General features: G+C 40.3%; 1 protein-coding gene across 5 annotated transcripts in view; it reads left to right on the top strand.

Annotated features, from left to right (window-relative positions):
- The window catches only part of MCF2L2 (MCF.2 cell line derived transforming sequence-like 2), a 448,572-nt gene that overhangs the window by 407,417 nt on the left and 23,233 nt on the right, over positions 1–17,922 (top strand). For 3 of the 5 annotated variants that reach the window (XM_068281097.1, XM_068281096.1, XM_068281098.1), the window contains exons 27-28: positions 6,259–6,354; positions 10,079–10,150. The exons of 1 other annotated variant lie outside the window; for it this stretch is intronic. In XM_068281097.1, the coding sequence (XP_068137198.1) occupies positions 6,259–6,354; positions 10,079–10,150 (168 nt within the window). The remainder of the gene's footprint in view (positions 1–6,258; positions 6,355–10,078; positions 10,151–17,922) is intronic. One more of the 5 variants, XM_068281099.1, reaches the window with a different exon arrangement.

Raw genomic sequence — 17,922 nt, 5'->3', positions numbered from 1 at the left:
ACCTTTGAGATCGCTTCCCAAGAAGTCGACCGATCTGAGCTAGAAATCTGGATACCCAGTTCCTGTTCCCAGGCTCTCATATATGGGAGTTTATCTTCAGAGTTGCGTCCAAGTAATAAGGAATATAATAGGGAGATTAACCCCTTACATCTGGAGGAACTAAAATACAGGGATTTGTCATTTTTTGCTTTGCAGTTGGAGGCAGCAGGAGCATAATCAGATAATTATAAATATTGCACATATGTAATTCATATTTAAAGGACGGGTCACACAGTTGCTGGAAAATTATTGATAGTGAGGATTCTCCAGAGCCTGGATAAGTAAAGTTAATGACATTGCTGACTGTGCATGCCTTGTTGCTCTGTTGTTAGCAAAATCGCTGCTGGCAGTCAGTCACTAATGATGATCCGAAGACGTAACAACAAAAATTGTTTAAGTGATATCTTTAATGACAAACTGTACAAGATTTCTTTGCAAGCTTTCAAAACTTAAAGTTTCTTCTTCAGGCATGATAAAGATCTGGATCAAAACTGTACTTAAAGAGGAGCTGTCAGCCATACTATGCCAGGAAAAAAAAACTACTTATATAAGTAGATAAATACTTGCTCTACTTACATAACAGATGTATTGCACTGTCAACATGTTGATTTCAGTGAATTTTATAAAATAAAAAAAGGTGAATAGAGAGAATTCTGTTCGCTGGCAGGGGCCATCTTTAGTCCCTCCAGCTGAAGCCAATGGTGACGTAATTTCCTCCCTTACTTACCCCCTCCTCCCCACAGAAATAGTGAGCACCACATCAGTGGCATCCATGAGAACCCCCCAGCCCTGCTACTATATCCATAAGGATTCCCCCTGTATTTACCCTCAATCCTGCAGCATGCCTGCTCGTCCCACAGCATTACAGTGCTTAGAGGGGAAGAATAAATGCAGCTCCATCGCCTGGAACTATGTTGAGGTGAGTCTGTGTGCGCTGCATATATTCTTTCCCGCTAAGCTGCGGGCCGAGCGGGTATGCTACAGGGTTGATGGTAAATGCAGGGAATCCCTATGGAAATGGTAGCAGGGTCGGGGGTCCTCATGGATGCAGAGGTGCCCACTGAAGTGGAGATGCCTATCGATGCAGCTGGAGTGCGGGGAGGGGGCGGACGGTGGCAGACACGGAGGCAGCCAATGAGAGGAATGGAAGCGGGAAAAAAGGGCGCAGGCCGCTAGTGGACAAAAAGGGCGCTGCCATTTACTCTCATAATAAATAACGTTTAATGGGCGCCGAGCAGGAAAAAAGGGCGCAGGACATAAATAACGTTTACAAACGGCGCCAGGAGATTTTTAATGATTTATAAGTGTGCTTGTGGTGATTTACGTTTATAAAATGCACCCGTGCCGAATAACGTTTATAAAAATACTAAACATATTAATCTTATTTAACTAATTAAAACATTATTTAAAGTTTTATCCCTTACTGTTTGTATAACATTATTATTCACAAAATAAAGCGATCAATACGTAACGTAAATTGCAAAATATTTTTTGCATCCACAATTAGTAAAACATTATTATCCACATAATAAAGGGGGGTCTTAGGTTTAGGCACCACCAGGGGGGTCTTAGGTTTAGGCACCAACAGGGGGGTCTTAGGTTTAGGCACCAACAAGGGGGTCTTAGGTTTAGGCACCAACAGGGGGGTCTAGGGGTTAGGGATAGGTACAGGGAGGGTTCTGTGTAAGAGTAGGCTTAGGTATAGTTTTAGTAAAATTTTAGTAATAATTACTAATGTTTTACAACACTTATTACGAACGTAGTTATATTTATATCATCGTTATAAAGAATATTTACAGATTTTATTATAAGAACAAACCGTAAATGAAGGTTATTCACAATAATATAGAATTATAACAATTAAACATATATTATTTTTTTTTAATAAACATAATTATAAGTTTAACTTTAGAAACAGGGAAGATTAAAATTTTCACAATTTCCGATTTCATAAACATTATTTAATGATTTATAATTTTGTTAAACATTATTTGTAAACGAAATATAGCACACTATTTTTATAAACCCTATTAATGATTAATTATTATTTAGAGTTTACACCCTTTTTGTCCGGGCGCCCTTTTTGTACGTACGCGAGAAGAATAGGCGTTAGAGTGACACAGACTGCAGCCAATCAGGCTGAACTAGCTGTGTCTGTGGAAAAGGGGAGGAAAGTAAAGGAGAACTCCCCCCGCCCCAGCCTGCACTGCAACTTCTCTTTTGTGGCTGATTACTGCATACTAGTATGAGCTGGGGACATGAGGATTAGTATCTGCAATAAAAAAAAGTAAGATTGATTTTGAAGTTAGGCATTGCCTTTTTAGCATTCCTTTTATCTGTTCAACAAATAGAAATAGAGAATTGATTTTGATTTTCATGCCTAACAGTTACTCTTTAAAGGTTTGAAACCTTGCAAAGAACTCAGTTAGTCATTAAAGGTATCACCTGAACAACTTTTGTTGTTATGTCTTCGGATTCTCTCCATGACTAATACCGGACCACACGCAACTGGCTTCACTTATGATGGAATAACAAGACATTCTGCCCAAAGTGGCTCAATTCACTTTAATGATCTGAGCTTCAGGCAACTCATTGTTATTAATTCCACACTATCAACAGTGTAATGTGCGTGCCATGGACCTATATTTACAGCTAGCTTATTCCAAGCAAGGGCTCAGGTTTGCAAAGCTGTCCACTGTGCTGATAATACACACACCTTTGACTGAGGCTGGGAGCACACTAGGCAGTGCACAAAACCATGCATTTTCTGCATTGTGCGTTTTTTGGGGGGTTCTGCTGCATTTTTGGTGTGATTTTTTTTTTGTATGCTTTTACGATTGCTTTTCGTGCTGGTGGTTTTCATGCATTTTTTATGTGTTTTTTGTCTGTTTTGCGCTCGCGTTTTTATTAATTTCCATAATCAATGGAGTTAAATACAGTGACATATTTTTTTTTTAAACACACATCAAAAACACATTCCTCTGCATTTCTATTGAGATAGAGTATGTGCATTTTAAATGCTTTTTAATAAACTATGGAGCAAGTAGTGCATTTTTTCAAAACCGCACAATGTAAAACGCACATACAATATATGCATTTTTACATGTAGCTCATGAATTTTCGTTAGTGGCAAGAACGCTAGCATTTTCTGCAATGCCAGCGATTCTGCCTAGTGTGTTCCTAGCCTAATAGTTTATCAATAATTTATTAATCTCCTTTTAAATAGCCGTGTAAGCCAGGCAGACTGTCAGACTTTCTTGCTAACTTTCAAATATCTAGGTAGTTTTCTGATTGAAAAAAAAGCAGTAGTAACTGGGTTTGTTTGAGTTAATTCTGTACATTTAATAAATATGAGTCTCTGTTTGTCTCTGTTTTTTAGGCACATGATGATGACATTCTCGAAATGTAAAATTCTAAGATAAAACCATTATATCTTTCCTTTAACAATTACAATTTTTCCTTTTGCAAAGATGGACGATAAGAGGATGAAAATATAGTAGAGTAGAAAAACAACCTAACCTGTAGTAATAATAATTAATGTTAATTACTGTAATATTAATGTTTGCTGGCCAGCAGGATTTGATGTCACCAGCCAGCGTAGGTTTATCTGCCACACCTCTGTCACTCTTGTTGACTCGTGTGTTTGGTAATTTGCATCGAACTATCAGACAGTGATCTCCAGGCATGAGTTGGATCATGCGTGGCTCACCTTTGCTCATTTCCCAGCTGTTTTTGTTAAAATGTAATTCCATTCATTGTGAACCTCAGCCATTTCATCTAACATAAGCATGCAGCACCTAAATTGTTTTCACTGTATGTTGTGCGTTTTCTCCTTTTATCCTTTGGATGGTGATGATGTCACTTGTGGAGTAAGATCTGATTTGTGCATTTTTATCTGCCCTCAAAGCTCAGGACAGTAGCACATGCGTTTTTCTCACTAGGCACAGGACTTCCAGCAAGACATTACCAAAATGTATTATATGAAAGTGTTTTGCTTCAGCAGCAAGAGAAATTATGTTGTTCTGTTAAGTTATATGCTACCGTAAAGAGGTTACTTAATAACGTTAAGGCCAAGGGGCTCTACTTTCAAGTAAAGGTGGTACTTTAAGTATCATTAGTTTAAGTTGCAAAACAATAACTCATACACTGTGAAAAATGATTACTGTATTTTTTGGACTATAAGACTCACTTTTTCTACCCCAAAAGAGGGGTAAAAACGTCACTGCATCTTACAGTCCAAATGCAGGGAGTTCTTGACTTGTGAACGCCTGCCAATACGAACCTCCAAACTGCCGCAATGTTGGGGACTCCTTGTACTGTGCCCATGCAGAGGAGGACATGGGGACAAACTGAGGACTCAGGTGGACACAAAGGGGCATAGAGGAGGACACAAGGAGGAAAGAGGTGGATACATGGGGGACACAGGAAGACACGGAGACAGAAGAGGTACAAGGGGGCATGAGGTACAAAGGGTGCATAGTCCACAAGATTCCCCTTCATCATGGATGCACCAGGTTTAGAATACATTTTTTCCCCCTGGGTTGTGTCCTCTAAATCTAGGTGTGTCTTACGGTCAGGAGCATCTTATAGTCCGAAAAATATGGTATTTGATGGAATATACACATTTGGTTTTAAAAATATTTTAATGGAATACAACATGATGTCTTCAGAAATTATATCTTTTTTTTTTTTTTACAAATTGTATTGTTTTTTTTTTTGTGTGGAAAAATAACAATCCCTCAAGGGAGTCAAAGGCATCTCAATTATAGACAGGTATTAACATTGCTCAAAGAGCCCAAATATTCCGGGTGATCAATGCTCCCAAGGAGGTATCCCCTACCTATCAGACATGATATCTTATGGTGACTGCTGAAATGTAGTAAAGAAGTTTGCTTTCTTAAAACAGAAGATATTTGTGATAAATCAGGTTGGCGTTAACATGTGATGTCTCCCACGACGCATCACTGCTGAATATGCAAAGTATCTCTTTGTTGTCCCTGATAATTAAACACACCTCCAGAACCACTGGAATGCAATGATGTGTCAGCTTGTTGATCTCTTTCAGCCCCTTATTAGAAGTTCTGATTCACCATGAGCTTGCTGGGCAATCTTTAACTCTGGGTGTTTTAAGTCCTACCCTATAGAGCCATTTTAATCCATGTCATGCACTGATGAGGATCAACCAATCTGAAACAGTCTGTATGCATGTTGGAATTATTGTGGCTCTGTACAATTAACAAGCTGACACATCATTGCATCCCAGCGGTTTTGGAGGTGTGTTTAGCTTTCAGGGACAACAAAGCGGTGATGCATTGTGGGACACCTCAAAGCTCACTCCAACCTGAATAATCACAAATACCTTCTGTTTTAAGAAGGCACCCTTCTGCTTTGCACAGCATTTTAGTAAGGAGGCTTTTTGATCTTTTTCAGCCCCTTACACACGCCCATGAGTTCTGGTTCACCATGAGCTTGCTCGCCAATCAGTAATTTGAAATGTAGTAGTGCCTATTGGTTTTGTTCAAGGTAAATCAGCTCCTGTAAGTGTGACATGTATGTTCTGTAAGCAGAGACACCTGTTTACACCCCTCAAATATGCATACTAAGTGGTGCTAAAATGTTTTGCACTGTTCATGACATAGGGAAAGGGGTCACTGTGTGGTTAAATGGAGACATGGAATAATATCACAATGTCTTCCATAACTGTGTGCTGAAGCCTTCTATGCTGAAAGTTCAGGTCAAATACTCAATGCTGTCATACAGCAGGTTATAAGTACAGCAGGGGGTGCAGTGTAACAATCTACAGAAGTCTCCAGATGCCAAAAGCAGGATCAGTGTGCATAGCTATGTTGACATTCTCATATGCATGTCATTTTTATGCTTAATTATTATTATTCAGGAAAGATTGTGCATGAATTACAGAGGGGTGTACTTTGTTGTTCCCTCTGAACAGCTTGCTGTATGAGAACAAGATTAAGAGCAGGATAAAGTAAACATGTCACTAGCACTAATGACAAAAACTATTGCATGCACTTAGGCCGTCAGTGTTTCCTTATAACCAGTGCCAAGACAGAGGGTGAATAGTGATGATAAGAAACATGCCCAGTCATAGTAACTAACCCGTGTGTTTTTAGTTTAATGCTTCTTTAATGGTGTGCCTGTTTCATTATTAGCACTGCGCTTTTTAACACATCATTACTTTACATCTGTGTGTTCACTTAGAGCCGGAGTCTAAGGAGAAAGAAGCTACACGACGATTTTCATTAGCTTCCTCTATCAGTTCAACTTCTATAAAAGTTCCTGCCCGCCCAAAAAAAGGTACATAGACCTGAAACGTTCATTCCATCTGAAGTCATGTCACACCACATGAATTCTGTTTGTCACATGCACATGGTTTATATTGCTACTTTCATTTCCTACCTGTCAGGTGAATGAGAGAAGGTAACTCACAAGAAAAGTAAATTTACAGAGTAAGGAGTGCTTCAGGATGTTTCCACTAAAAGCTTATCTGTGGTTATATCAGCTATTATATTGAGTCACTGAATGCTGTTTTCCCTTGCTTATAATTGCTGGATACAATATTCCTGCAATGTTAAAACACTGCGTATTATAGAGCGAGGTAAATGGACTTTCTCACACCTCCTATTGTATGAAGACAGATAAGGTGGTGCTGTCAGCTTTTCTTTCAGGTTTGAAGATAACCCATTTGTCCTTAGCGTTATAACGCAAATAGTCTGGGTATCTCAATAACTGAGCCCCGGTTCAGACCCCCAAGATTGTTTAAAAATCTGGAATGCATGAATCCTGAATTGAAACTGACTCTCAGCGTATTTTTACCCTTCTCAACGCGCCCTTTCCAACCGGAAGTCAATCCATTGTACTTCCCAACATCATTACTATTCTCACCTCCATAGAGACAGTACATGTCCCTTGGCAATAGCTGAAGGATGTGTCTATATGAACTCACGCCTGGAACTGTAGCCCTTGGGACTGATTCCTGATCCCTACAAGTGACAGTTATAGTGCAGCTAGTTGGATAGAGAGGCTGTTTAGAATTTCTACAGCTCAAAACTTTTGACAGACTTTTCTGAAAAGTGTGAAATACAAATGTTATTCCTTTTCGTTGACCAATCCATTGACACATCACGGAGTATACCTTAAAGAGAATCTATTGCTTTCTAAGGGGTTTAGTCACTAAACCACAGTAAAATTGCCATACGCAGAAAGCTCAACTCAACACCCGTGTTGCTTCTATTCTGCATTTGCATAACACAAGTTATACTTTAGCAACACGCATTGTGTACATACTTGCATAAATGCTAGTAAACTAGCCATGCACTGTCTGCATGCAGAAATATTACTAGGATTTAGGGAATCAGCACCTACGTAACCACACAAGTCTACTTCAGTGCATTTGAAAAACCAAAAGCTATTTATTTTTATTTGAACTGCTGAAGGGGCTGTCTCCCCAGGTAGGATGGACACAGTAAAGCATTTTAGGAGGCTCTGATTAAAAACACTGCTTGGACAACTGACCTTTCATCATCTTATCAATATTATCATTTCTGTGCAGATCAGCATGTGGGCAAAAATCTGGTAAAATGCAAAAGAAAGCACTCCTTCGGCCCTTACAACAGATGAGATAGATCAGTGTATTATGTTACTGCAGTGGTATAGTAGCAGTGGGTGTCTCAGGATAGCCAGAAAGAGCCCTGCTGGGTGATGGCTTCTTGCTTCTATGTAGAGTAGCGTGTGAGGCTGTGATCTGTGATTGGCTAAACTGTCACAGTCATTACCAAATTTAAAAAGAAAGCAGACTGTAGTCTGCACTTCAAAACACTCAATGAGTCGTGAAATTTATGAAAATATAAAGCCTTATATTTTCATAAATTTCACGACTTATTGAGTGTTTTGAAGTGCAGACTACAGTCTGCTTTCTTTTCAAATCTCTTGTTTTCAGACCACTCTGAGCCGTGTATTAACTAATAGCTATTCGATTTACTCTTTGTGGTTGATGTTGGTTGGGGCCCATTTTCTGTATTCATTACCAAATTTAGACTGTATACTTATAAGAGACTGTTAGCGATGCAGTGGCGTTTGTGTGGTGTATGTGTGTGTAGGGAGGGAGTTGGAGTTGTAAGTTTTATACTTTGAAGTCCTACGGATTTCAGTGAGCCAGCAGGGCTAAATGAAGCTATGTTTTAATCCATGCAAGACTTTTAATCAAATAAATATTTTTAAAAATCTAGAGCCCCAGTTGGTCAATCTCTATCAAAATACTGATCAGAAGTTGATCGGGGAACGTTGTCCTGGTACAGGCAGGAGTAGTGGGGAATTGACCGTCACATAGCTTGGTGTTCCATCAGTTAGTAAAAAGCTAGCAGTGATGGCAGTTTGTTTGATCTGCAAACAGATTTCTACTGAAGTTTGATCAAGCTCTTATATACAGTAGAGCCCTCTGGCGGAACATGAACACAACATGCAACATTCATGTACACAACAGAAGACAAACCATAAGAAAAATGGTGTGGAATATAATAACACTGTTGGGAATGTATTATATGTACTCATAATGCTCATTAGATAAATAGGCAGTTCATCTGTTGTCATATGGGAATGTGTTATTCACTTGGTTTAACTAACGCACGTTTAACAAAGAATTATTGCATACTGGCTTAAAGTGTTTCTGCAATGACATGTGACATGATGCGATAAACATAGTTACAGTACATATAGTACTAGCCCTACTAAGAAATTATCTGCAATCCCTTTCTGTTTTCCAGTACAGTAAGAGTTAAAGAAAAACTAGACTGGTTATTGTTGAATTCTCTGAAAAATAAATAGTGTATGAGAAAGTGAGTTAGTGCTAGAAAGTTCAATGGTACATTAATCGGTTTGTTTTAAAGATCAGCAAGACATATCTGTCAAGGATGCTCTTTAGAAATAAATGAACCCCTTAAACTGAACATAAAAATATGAGACTTTGCTCTTTGTGGTGTCTGGATAGTGTACTGGTTAAGGGCTCTGCCTTTGACATGGGAGACCAGGGTTCAAATCCTGGCTAGGTCAAGTATCTATTCAGTAAGGAGTTCAAGGCAAGACTCTCTAACACTGCAGGGTGGCCTCTTGAGCGCGTCCCAGTGGCTGCAGCTCTTGAGCGCTTTGAGTCCGACAGGAGAAAAGCGCTATACAAATGTTCAGATTATTACTATTATATTTGTTATGTTTCCCTTTAGTAAAACACATATAATTCATAATCTCAGGAGCTTATTTACACTTTAGGTTTGCTTTAAAGTGCCTATTCTTATGAAGTATAGGCAGCAGGTCCTTCGCCAATTTTCTCAGAGCAATTAGTTTTGGTCGTGGTGACTACAACTGTAACCACTTCTGTTTTCAGCCTGCAAGTTGTACTCCAGTCTGTTTCTGAGCATTTTTGTCACACTGTGGATTTGGTCATCCACTATTTGTGGATAACAGCCCCGATTTTTTAACATTTTCTGCAATGACAGTATTAGTTTTTTTTTCATTGAGATAAAATACATGTGAATACACTTTTTACCTTGCCTGTAAACGGCCATTTTTATTTTTGTGTGTGTTCTGGGTGGAAAGAGGTATGGAGAGAGGAGGAAGGGACATTTATAGATAGGAGTTACATTTTGTAGAACGTGATTAATTCTGCCTGCGATGATAAATATGCATTAAGAAGCATAGATCTCTGAAATATTTTTTCATTCTGTAGCCATTAAAAGGTATTATTATTTATCATTTTTCCTGCAAACACACCACATTACTTTAGTCTTTGGGAACTAAGATCTAGCCAGTGGTGCAGAATCCCAGTGTATTAACTGGCTTTTGAGAGAAGAAGAGGCTGCATGCCTCATTATACTGCCAGCAGGGCAGTGCTATGTTAGTCAGCACTATCCTGGCTTGGGTTTATTTATTTAAGGTTTGTTTAGCCTTTCAGACAGTAATTTGACTTGCAGTAGCTTTATGTAAATTTTTAATCCTGCATTGCCATTTTCCACATTTATAAACTTACTAGGTTCTCTTGGTCCTGATGTGAAAACAAAGAGACATGAAATAAAGAGTGACCCTACTCCCTTGGGTCTAGAAGGTATTTGTATTGCGGTTTTGCATGCCTGTCTCAGTGTGTGATCACCTGCGCTGACTTGCATGGTGTCTCTCTTTTTCACTGCACATTTTCTTTATACAAACCTGACATTTGTTATGTTTCTGCATTGAATTTTTTATTTGTGTGAAATACTTTGAACCTCTTGCTGGACAAGTACTCTACATCCATGTAAAAAAAACAGGAGCAGGCCAATTTTTAGGACAAAGCAGTATCTACACAGATGATCAGGGACAAATGATGGTGAGCTGTCCACTGGCCAGGGGTCCTTGTTCATCTCTCTTGCTTTTTACAATGACCTTTGTTATAGTTAAATAAGTTCTTTATAAGCTTTATAAGCTTTATTCGATTTTTACACCTACACAGTTGCATCATTCCATAGATAAGTGTTTTCCCCTCTGCATGTCATGTACTAAGTTGAGGTGGCATTTTTCATTTTCAGTGAAAGAGGAAGTACACGCACACATAACGTAAGCAGGCTTTCTCAGCCAGGGATCCCTCAAACAACAGTGTTCCTTGAGGTCTTTGCAAAGGTTCCCTGGCATTTTCCCCTCCCGTGACAATGGCAGGCTGAGAATGTTTCAAAAGTACTTCTTCGGCTCCTCTGTGTCCTCTTCGCTCATTGTATGCTCACCCGAAAAGGACACAATAATTGGGTGTACTGTATAAAGAAAAAATTGGAGGTAAGAATAATAAGAAGCACATTAATTAAAAAAAAAGCAATAGTATAAGGAGCGGCATCACAATAGAGAGTAGTGTAATAATAAGTACTGTTATAGGGGAGCACTATAATTGTAGAATCTATAGTGGAAAACACTAACGTGCTACTATAATTAGAGTTGAGCTGAAATTTTCGTAATTTCGCATTACTATAATTACGCATGCGAAATTTGCGATTACGATGCGAAATTAGCGTAGCGAAATTGCCATTAAAATCGTAATTGAAAATACCGTAAGCGTAATTTTCAACGCGAAATTTCGCGTTTCGGTCATGCCGTAATTTCGCATTAAACGCTACCGTAATTTCGCGTTAAACCGTAACGCTCCGTATAATATAAAAAAGCCGCCGACTTTAAGGGTTAATAGCAAAGCCCCCTTAAATGCTAAGAGCCTCAAATTTGGAGAATATATTAAGGAGATCAGGAGGAATAAGAGGAAAACATTTTTTTTCAAAAAGACCTTATAGTTTTTGAGAAAATCGATGTTAAAGTTTCAAAGTAAAAATGTATACATTTAAAAACCCGCCGACTTTAACGGTTAATAGCAAAGCCTGCTTAAAGTTTACGAACACCAAATTCCTAGGGTATATTAAGGGGATCAGTGGGAATAAGAGGAAAAAATTTTTTTTTCAAAAAGACCTTATAGTTTTTGAGAAAATCGATTTTTAAGTTTCAAGGGCAAAAATGTCTTTTAAATGCGGAAAATGTCAGTTTTTTTTGCACAAGTAACAATAGTGTATTATTTTCATAGATTCCCCCAAGTGGGAAGAGTTTTACTTACTTCGTTCTGAGTGTGGGAAATATAAAAAAAAAACGACGTGGGGTCCCCCCTCCCAGACCTCTTTAACCCCTTGTCCCCCATGCAGGCTGGGATAGCCAGAATGCGGAGCACCGGCCGCGTGGGGCTCCGCACCCTGACTATACCAGCCCGCATGGTCCATGGATTGGGGGGTCTCGGAAGGGGAGGGGCAGCCAAGCTTTCCCCTCCCCCTCCGAGCCCTTGTCTAATCCAAGGACAAGGGGCTCTTCTCCACCTCCGATGGGCGGTGGAGGTGGAGGCCGCGATTTCCTGGGTGGGGGGTTCATGGTGGAATCTGGGAGTCCCCTTTAAAAAGGGGTCCCCCAGATGCCCACCCCCCCTCCCAGGAGAAATGAGTATAGAGGTACTTGTACCCCTTACCCATTTCCTTTAAGAGTTAAAAGTAAATAAACACACAAACACATAGAAAAAGTATTTTAATTGAACAAAAAACATAACCACGAAAAAAGTCCTTTAATATTCTTAATTAACCATTAATACTTACCTGTCCCTTTAAATAAATGATCCCACGCAATATCCTCGGAAATGTTCTATCAGTTACAATGTAACAAAGTTATTGCAATGTAACAACTTTGTTACATTGTAACTACGCCGCACCCGACGTCACTCACCGCCGCCGCCGCCACCGCGTCTGCGCTGCAGGACCCGACAGAGCTCTGAGCTATAGCTCAGAGCTCTCGAAAGCATCTTTGTATTTGGGCTCCAAGGAGCCCCATTGGTCCTTAGCAGACCAATGGGGTTCCTTCTGATTTGAAGGAACCCCATTGGTCTGCTAAGGACCAATGGGGCTCCTTGGAGCCCAAATACAAAGATGCTTCTCAGAGCTCTGAGCTATATAGCTCAGAGCTCTGTCGGGTCCGTGCAGGACGCTAAGTCCCCGCCGGCTCCGCTGCCCTCCCCGCCTCTCCCGCATGTCACCCACATGTCACCCACATGTGGGTGACAGATGTGGGCGGGGTGGACAGCGGGAGCTGCGGGGACTTAGCGTCCTGCACGGACGCGTATGCGGCGGCTGAGCGGCGAGTGGCGTCGGGTGCGGCGTAGTTACAATGTAACAAAGTTGTTACATTGTAATAACTTTGTTACATTGTAACTGATAGAACATTTCCGAGGATATTGCGAGGGATCATTTATTTAAAGGGACAGGTAAGTATTAATGGTTAATTAAGAATATTAACCACCCTGGCGTTCTGATTAAATCGCCAGGGTGGCTGCGGGAGGGTTTTTTTTAAATAAAAAAAAAACTATTTCATGCAGCCAACTGAAAGTTGGCTGCATGAAAGCCCACTAGAGGGCGCTCCGGAGGCGATCTTCCGATCGCCTCCGGCGCCCAGAATAAACAAGGAAGGCCGCAATGAGCGGCCTTCCTTGTTTTGCTTATATCGTCGCCATAGCGACGAGCGGAGTGACGTCATCGACGTCAGCCGACGTCCTGACGTCAGCCGCCTCCGATCCAGCCCTTAGCGCTGGCCGGAACTTTTTGTTCCGGCTACGCTGGGCTCAGGCGGCTGGGGGGACCCTCTTTCGCCGCTGCTCGCGGCGAATCGCCGCAGAGCGGCGGCGATCAGGCAGCACACGCGGCTGGCAAAGTGCCGGCTGCGTGTGCTGCTTTTTATTTCATTAAAATCGGCCCAGCAGGGCCTGAGCGGCAGCCGCTGGCGGTGTTGGACGAGCTGAGCTCGTCCAGACCGCTCAGCTGGTTAAAGGACTTTTTTCGTGGTTATGTTTTTTGTTCAATTAAAATACTTTTTCTAAGTGTCTGTGTGTTTATTTACTTTAACTCTTAAAGGAAATGGGTATGGGGTACAAGTACCTCTATACTCATTTCTCCTGGGAGGGGGGGTGGGCATCTGGGGGACCCCTTTTTAAAGGGGACTCCCAGATTCCACCATGAACCTCCCCCCCAGGAAATCGCGGCCTCCACCTCCACCGCCCATCGGAGGTGGAGAAGAGCCCCTTGTCCTTGGATTGGACAAGGGCTCGGAGGGGGAGGGGAAAGCTTGGCTGCCCCTCCCCTTCCGAGACCCCCCAATCCATGGACCATGCGGGCTGGTATAGTCAGGGTGCGGAGCCCCACGCGGCCTGTGCTCCGCATTCTGGCTATCCCAGCCTGCATGGGGGACAAGGGGTTAAAGAGGTCTGGGAGGGGGGACCCCACGTCGTTTTTTTTTTATATTTCCCACACTCAGAACGAAGTAAGTAAAACTCTTCCCACTTGGGGGAATCTATGAAAATAATACACTATTGTTACCTGTGCAAAAAAAACTGACATTTTCCGCATTTAAAAGACATTTTCGCCCTTGAAACTTAAAAATCGATTTTCTCAAAAACTATAAGGTCTTTTTGAAAAAAAAATTTATCCTCTTATTCCCACTGATCCCCTTAATATACCCTGGGAATTTGGTGTTCCTAAACTTTAAGCAGGCTTTGCTATTAACCGTTAAAGTCGGCGGGTTTTTAAATGTTTACATTTTTCCTTTGAAACTTTAACATCGATTTTCTCAAAAACTATAAGGTCTTTTTGAAAAAAAAATTTTTCCTCTTATTCCTCCTGATCTCCTTAATATATTCTCCAAATTTGAGTCTCTTAGCATTTAAGGGGGCTTTGCTATTAACCCTTAAAGTCGGCGGCTTTTTTATATTATACGGAGCGTTACGGTTTAAGTTTAACGCGAAATTACGGTAGCGTTTAATGCGAAATTACGGCATGATACGACTGTAATGCGAAAATTACGCTTACGCGAAATTTCGCGAAATCCTTCTTCATTACGATTATGTACTTACGGCCATAATCGTAATTACACTAATTACGCGAAATTTCGCAAAATCGTAATTAGGTCATTACGCTCATCTCTAACTATAATAGGAAGCGCTGTAAGGAAGAAACAGGGAATGGGTTCTACACAACAAGGCTGTTACATTACACAACCACACCCACCTTTAAAGACCATGCACCCTGCAAAACAAATCCCCAGTCCCCTTGCTAATGCAGGGCTTCCTTGAGAGCCAAACATTATTTGAAGGGTTCCTCCAGGGTTAAAAGATTGAGAAAGGCTGCTTGTGTTAGATGCTCTAAAATCATGTATGAAGTCAGAGCCAGTGTCTCATGCATAATGTGAAAGCCTTATATGTGTTTTTAATTAGTAATAATTACATAATTGCATGCTTTTACATATTTTCTCTTTTTCTCTTTTATTTTTGTATTTATATTTTTTCATTTTGTGATTTATAACAAGCTGATAAATGCCTTTTATGATGTTAAAACACAACATCTGTGATTCTTACTGTCTATATAATTTCCTTCATTGCTCCCATTAGCATTATAAAGGGATGTGTATACGATATGTGCAGGGCCGGATTTACCATAAGGGACTGTAGGCACGTGCCTACAGGCACTTGATGATGGAAAGGTGGCTCACTTCCCTCCCCTAGTGCGTCCCTACCTCCTTCTCCATTCCAAAAGCAGAGCATAAATGAGAGGTTACTCACCCAGCTCTCTGCATTCCACTGACAAGATCTCCCTTCAGTCGGGGGTACCTCTAGCTGCTTAATATTGAGGGTACCTCTGGCTACCTAATACTAAGTGGCACCTGTAGCTGCCTATGACAGGCAAGAGAAGTAAGGAAGAAGTGACAGCTGGGACAGCCAGCACATGTGGAGTTCAGAGGGGGTTTTGTAGGTTCATGGAGGGCAAAGTCAATGGTGCCAGGACATCTGTGCCTATAGGCTCCTGTGATGTAAATCTGGGCCTGGATATGTGCACGGTGCAACATTTAGTTGGTCTGTTTCCAGGGTGCATTTATTTGCACCACATTTGCATCATTTTTAAATTATAAGCATCTCATTAACTATCAATGGATGAGTGCAGGTGTTGAAAATTAGTAACATGCTATGCAGCCAATTACTTTTAAGCAAGGTGGGATTTTCTAGACAGGTTCCTGGCAACTGTGTTCCTGCCAAAGTGAACAGAACATTGTCGCTGAAGCTGCAAAGAAAAGCAATTTGAGATAACAGTTTGTAAAACAGAACTTCACGTAGAATTTAAAATGGACCCAAATTAAAATTACAAGATTTCAGAAATAAAATATATTTTCTAAATTATAATAAATAGCAGCCTTTTTTCAGCTGCATGATGACAAATATAAAATATTTTACATTTATTGGAGAAACCCCTCCCTTCCTTTCAAATTGCCGGGACAAAATCCGGCAAACTGGCGGAGTAGATGGTGTCCGGCAAAGGAGGAATTGCTATTGGCTGCCGCCCCGTATAACACTAGTTATGAGAAGAGAAGGGTGAAAAGCATGCACTGAAATGCTCATAGGCTTGAAGGAGTGTTTATCTTTGCATGTGTCAGAATGGTGTAACTAAATATTTTGAATTAAAAAATTTTTTTGGTTTGGGTCCGCTTTAAGGTTTTTCATGGTATCTTATCTGTGAAAAAGAAAGAAGGAGAATATGAAGGCTAATTGTACCTTGTCTTTCAGCAATCTTAATAAAATTCTAATTTTTGTATTTATTTCAGTATCCCACCTATTGTTAGCTGCAAGGATGCGTCTTAGATATTTGACTAAATTTTTACAAGCAATATGCTTCTTCATCCCACAAGTCTAATGTAATACAACTATTGGCCAGCTATGCCTTCCAAGTGTGCTCAGTACACTGCAGATAACATCTAGAATATATAAACTGTGCTATTTATACACATCTATCCATCCATTCCACTGGTGGAAAACCACAATCCTTCATAAACTTTATTTAATTGAAAAGAAAAATAAATATCCATATTGCTAAATATGCGTTAGAGACTTTGTACACTTCTCATAAATCTGATTTACAAGGCTGACTTGAATGTAAGCAGTGTACAGCAGAGTTATCAGTGAATGCTCAGAAACATTACAGAATTCATCTCCTTCGAGCTGACCTTTGTAGCAATGTATATTATGCTTTTCTTATCCAGTTTTCATTTATTTATACTAATACAACTCAATGCAAAGCTTAATTATGTAGTTATAATTTAATGGTTTAAATATGAAATGAAAAAAAAAAGCTGTACCAAGGCTAATCTCTATGCGTTTCATGAACAAGTTCACTTCTTCAGTGTAGGGTCAGCAAAGGAATAACGTCTAATGTGTTGCAAAGTAAGTATGAGCATACTTAAAAATTAGGGCTGGTCAATGAGATGCAAATAATTTTGAGTTGATGCAGCATTATGCAAATGTTGTATGCAAATTTATGCAGCTTGAAAATGAACCAATCATATCCTGCCGAGTTAAAATTTGATTGGTCCATTTTGAAGCTGCATAAATATGCATACAAAATGTGCATAATCCTGCTTCAACTCAAAATTATTTGCATCTTATTGACCATCCCTACCTAAAAATGCATTTCTCAATATTCTTGAACCCTATCTGAAGAACTGCAACTATTTGTCCACAGTGATGCAAGGTAAGTAGCTGGTGAGGTGGGGTGAAGAACGCACAAGTAAGTATAACGCAAATCCTATATAATAATAGGCAAGTGTCTCTGCGTCCCATGTCCCTGTGTGTGTATTTTTTCCATTGTGCGCATGTGCAGGGACGCAGAGACACTGAGGGGGAATGACGCGCGGCTCTTGAGAGCAGGGAAGGACGAGCCCAGAAGGGGGGCGGGCGTGCGTGTGCACGCACGGTGTGTGCACGCTAATGAGGTAGAGGGAGAGAGGCAGTGCGAGGGTCGCGGACAAAGCCTAGCGCCCGTTTTTAAACGGGCCTTAAGCCCAGTTTAGTATAAAGCAGAATCAAGTGATTTGCTAACATACTGGGATGCACAAACAAATATGTCACCTCTCCATATGTATGTCTGTAACATACAGTTATAACTCAAAAACGTCCTAAATGTATTACCATCTATATTATGAAGTGTATGACAGAAGCAATTCATCTTCCCTGTGTTTAAAAGTCAAAGACCACATCAAAATAAATAACATTGAACCATAGCAGTTACAAGATCTATTAAGACATGTACAAAAGATGTAATTCCTAAAGTTTCTGTAAATATATGTTGTGTGCAATTGTATAGCCATGATATTTCTAAATGCAATGACTATGACTATGACTAGGATTATCAGGAAGAGAGCAGTGCACATGGGCTACCTCAGCCTGGCTATTAGTGATAACTCATTTTCTCTAAGCGTGAAATCATTTGGGATGAAACAAGAATCATAATGCTAAGTACAGAC

This window comes from Hyperolius riggenbachi, chromosome 4 (genome assembly GCF_040937935.1).
Source record: "Hyperolius riggenbachi isolate aHypRig1 chromosome 4, aHypRig1.pri, whole genome shotgun sequence".
NCBI classification, from domain to species: domain Eukaryota; kingdom Metazoa; phylum Chordata; class Amphibia; order Anura; family Hyperoliidae; genus Hyperolius; species Hyperolius riggenbachi.
The sequence above is the reverse complement of the archived record's forward strand: the minus strand, read 5'-3'. Positions and strand labels throughout refer to the sequence as shown.